The following is a 2,855-nucleotide window of genomic DNA, read 5'->3' on the forward strand; positions in this document are numbered from 1 at the left end:
CTGCGGACTGAAGGGTCCCAGGTTTGATTCCGGTCAAGGGCATGTACCTTGGTTGCGGGCATATCCCCAGTGGGCGGTGTGCGGGAGGCAGCTGATCGGTGTTTCTCTCTCATCAATGTTTCTAACTCTCTATCTCTCTCCCTTTCTCTCTGTAAAAAAATCAATAAAATATATTTAAAAAAAAAAAGAAGAAGAAACATCGATGAGAGAGAAACATCAATCAGCTGCCTCCTGCACACCCCCCACTGGGGATTTTGCCTGCAACCAAGGTACATGCCCTTGACCAGAATCGAACCTGGGACCTTTCAGTCCACAGGCTGATGCTCTATCCACTGAGCCAAACCGGTTAGGGCCTGGTGATAGTTTTATTAACAACAAATGACATCACGTTCCCTGTTTTAGTATGTTCCATTTCTCCCATTAAGGCATGTGCTAAATATTGTTTTTGTTCATTTCTGTCAAAATACCTCTCCCAGGGCTCTTAGCACCCAGATTTCAGGGGGAGATTCCTCGGCACGTAGTTCATTCTTTTAAAGTTTGGAGCCTCAGAGGGACAGAGAGGAATCTTTCTACTACGTCATAGCTGCTGATATTTGGGAACCCCATAACCCTAGTAAAAGGTTTCTCTGTTGCTGTGCACAATGTATTAAGCATAGTAAGCTGGTCATTTGTAATCAACCATCTTACTGGAGAAGCAAATTCTGTGAATTTGGAGGCTGCATAGAAATGCCGCCCTAACATGCTGTACTTACGTCATACACCTGGGGACTGGTCAGACATCGAGCGAGCAAGCCACACCAGGCTGGGAGCGTGGTGGTTAATGGGGGGCCACTGTGTGTGAGGATTGGCTTCAAGTAACTTTAAAAAGAGAATTAAGGAAACAATGTCTGCAAAGAAACCCCCAACAAAGTGTGTTTAGAAATCCCAACACGTAAATCATCTGACATTCTACCTAGAAAATGTCTCTTTCCCCCATTTTACCAGTACAATACAGAAAATGTAGCCATACCTGGTTTTATTGCGTTTCTCTTTATTGCACCTCACAGATGTTGTGTTTTTGTTTGTTTGTTAGTTTGTTTGTTTGTTTTACAAACTGAAGGCAAGACCCTCCACACTGGCCAGGGCAAGATCTTTTTTTAAAAATATACTTTTATGGATTTCAGAGAAGGGAGAGGGAGAGAGGTAGAAACATCAATGATGAGAGAGAATCACTGATCGGCTGCGTCCTGCACACCCCACACTGGAGATCCAGCCTACAACCCGGGCATGACCTCCTGGTTCATAGGTGGACACTCACCCACTGAGCCACGCTGGCTGGGCAAGATCTTTCTTTTTTAACGTAGGCATTTAACACTATAAACTTTTTGTCTCTTCTTAAAACTGCTTTTGCTAAATCATATGTTTTGTTATGTTGTTGTTGTTTTTTAAATATACTTTATTGATTTTTTACAGAGAGGAAGGGAGAGGGATAGAGAGTTAGAAACATCGATGAGAGAGAAACATCGATCAGCTGCCTCCTGCACACCTGCTACTAGGGATGTGCCCGCAGCCAAGGTACATGCCCTTGACCGGAATCGAACCTGGGACCCTTCAGTCCCCAGGCCGACGTGCTATCCACCGAGCCAAACCGGCTTCAGCAGTTATGTTGTTTTTCATTTTCATTTGTCTCAAGATATATTTTTTATTTCCCTTCAGATTTCTTCATTGACCCATCAGTTATTGGGGAGTGTATTGTTTAATGTGTGCCCCCTGGTTGTTCATTCAGGAGTGTGTTGTTTAATGTACACATATTTGTAAAGTTGTCAGTTTTCCTGCTGTTATTGATTTCTATTTTCATACCATTGTGGTTGGAAAAGATACTTGCTTTAATTTCAACCTTCTTAGATTTTCTAGGACTTGTTTTATGATCTTACACACAGCTCTATCCTGGAGAATGTTCCATGTGCACTTGAGAAGAATGTACATTTTGTTGCTGTTAGATGGAATGTTCTGTGCATGTCTGTTAGGTTCATTTGATCTAAAATGTAGTTCAAGTCCAATGTTTCCTTACTGATTTTCCATCTGGATAATCTATCCATTGTTGAAAGTGGAGTACTAAGTGCTGACAAGAATCAATTTTTTATCACTTTAGTATTTTGTCACTCTCCTGTGAACTCCCTCCAGTTTCCTCTACATCCTTTCTAAGCCCAGTGAGTAACATGCCTTCTGAATTACAATGTAGATGAAGTTCACATGGCTTTAAAAAACCTCTGGGGGTTCTATTTCAGTTAATAGCAGACAATAGTAAACAATAATTTAAACCATCCTTTCCACTAAGAATGACTAGAAAAGCTAGGTCAAGATAAAACACAACAAAATCTTCTGCTTAATGGCATCAGAAAGCTACCAGGGCAGTGAAGACAGTCAGAATCTGGAGGAGGACACCCAAGTGGGGAGCCTGGCGCTTGGTGAGCCATGTTTTCCCTAAAGCACCTCAGCAGCTGAGCAGAGCATATGGCAGACTGAAAAAAAAATAGTGAATCTGACAAAAACTGGTGTCCAGGGCCTTCTGAGGAAGACTCCGTAAACACCCTAGGCCAGGGGTGGGCAAACTTTTTGACTCGAGGGCCACAATGGGTTCTTAAACTGGACCGGAGGGCCGGAACAAAAGCATGGATGGAGTGTTTCTGTGAACTAATATAAGTTCAAAGTAAACATCATTACATAAAAGGGTACGGTCTTTTTTTTTTTAGTTTTATTCATTTCAAACGGGCCGGATCCGGCCCGTGGGCCGTAGTTTGCCCACGGCTGTAGTAGGCTCTAGGTTGGAACCCTAGAACCGTGGTCGGCAAACCACAGCTCGCGAGCCACATGGG

General features: G+C 43.0%; 1 protein-coding gene across 2 annotated transcripts in view; it reads right to left on the bottom strand.

Annotated features, from left to right (window-relative positions):
* Positions 1-2,855, bottom strand: part of SLC9A7 (solute carrier family 9, subfamily A (NHE7, cation proton antiporter 7), member 7) — a 66,212-nt gene that overhangs the window by 8,180 nt on the left and 55,177 nt on the right. For both annotated transcript variants that reach the window (XM_014544051.1, XM_005871599.2), the window contains one exon: positions 753-858. In XM_014544051.1, the coding sequence (XP_014399537.1) occupies positions 753-858 (106 nt within the window). The remainder of the gene's footprint in view (positions 1-752; positions 859-2,855) is intronic.

This window comes from Myotis brandtii, unplaced genomic scaffold, assembly GCF_000412655.1.
Source record: "Myotis brandtii unplaced genomic scaffold, ASM41265v1 scaffold349, whole genome shotgun sequence".
Lineage (NCBI taxonomy): Eukaryota > Metazoa > Chordata > Mammalia > Chiroptera > Vespertilionidae > Myotis > Myotis brandtii.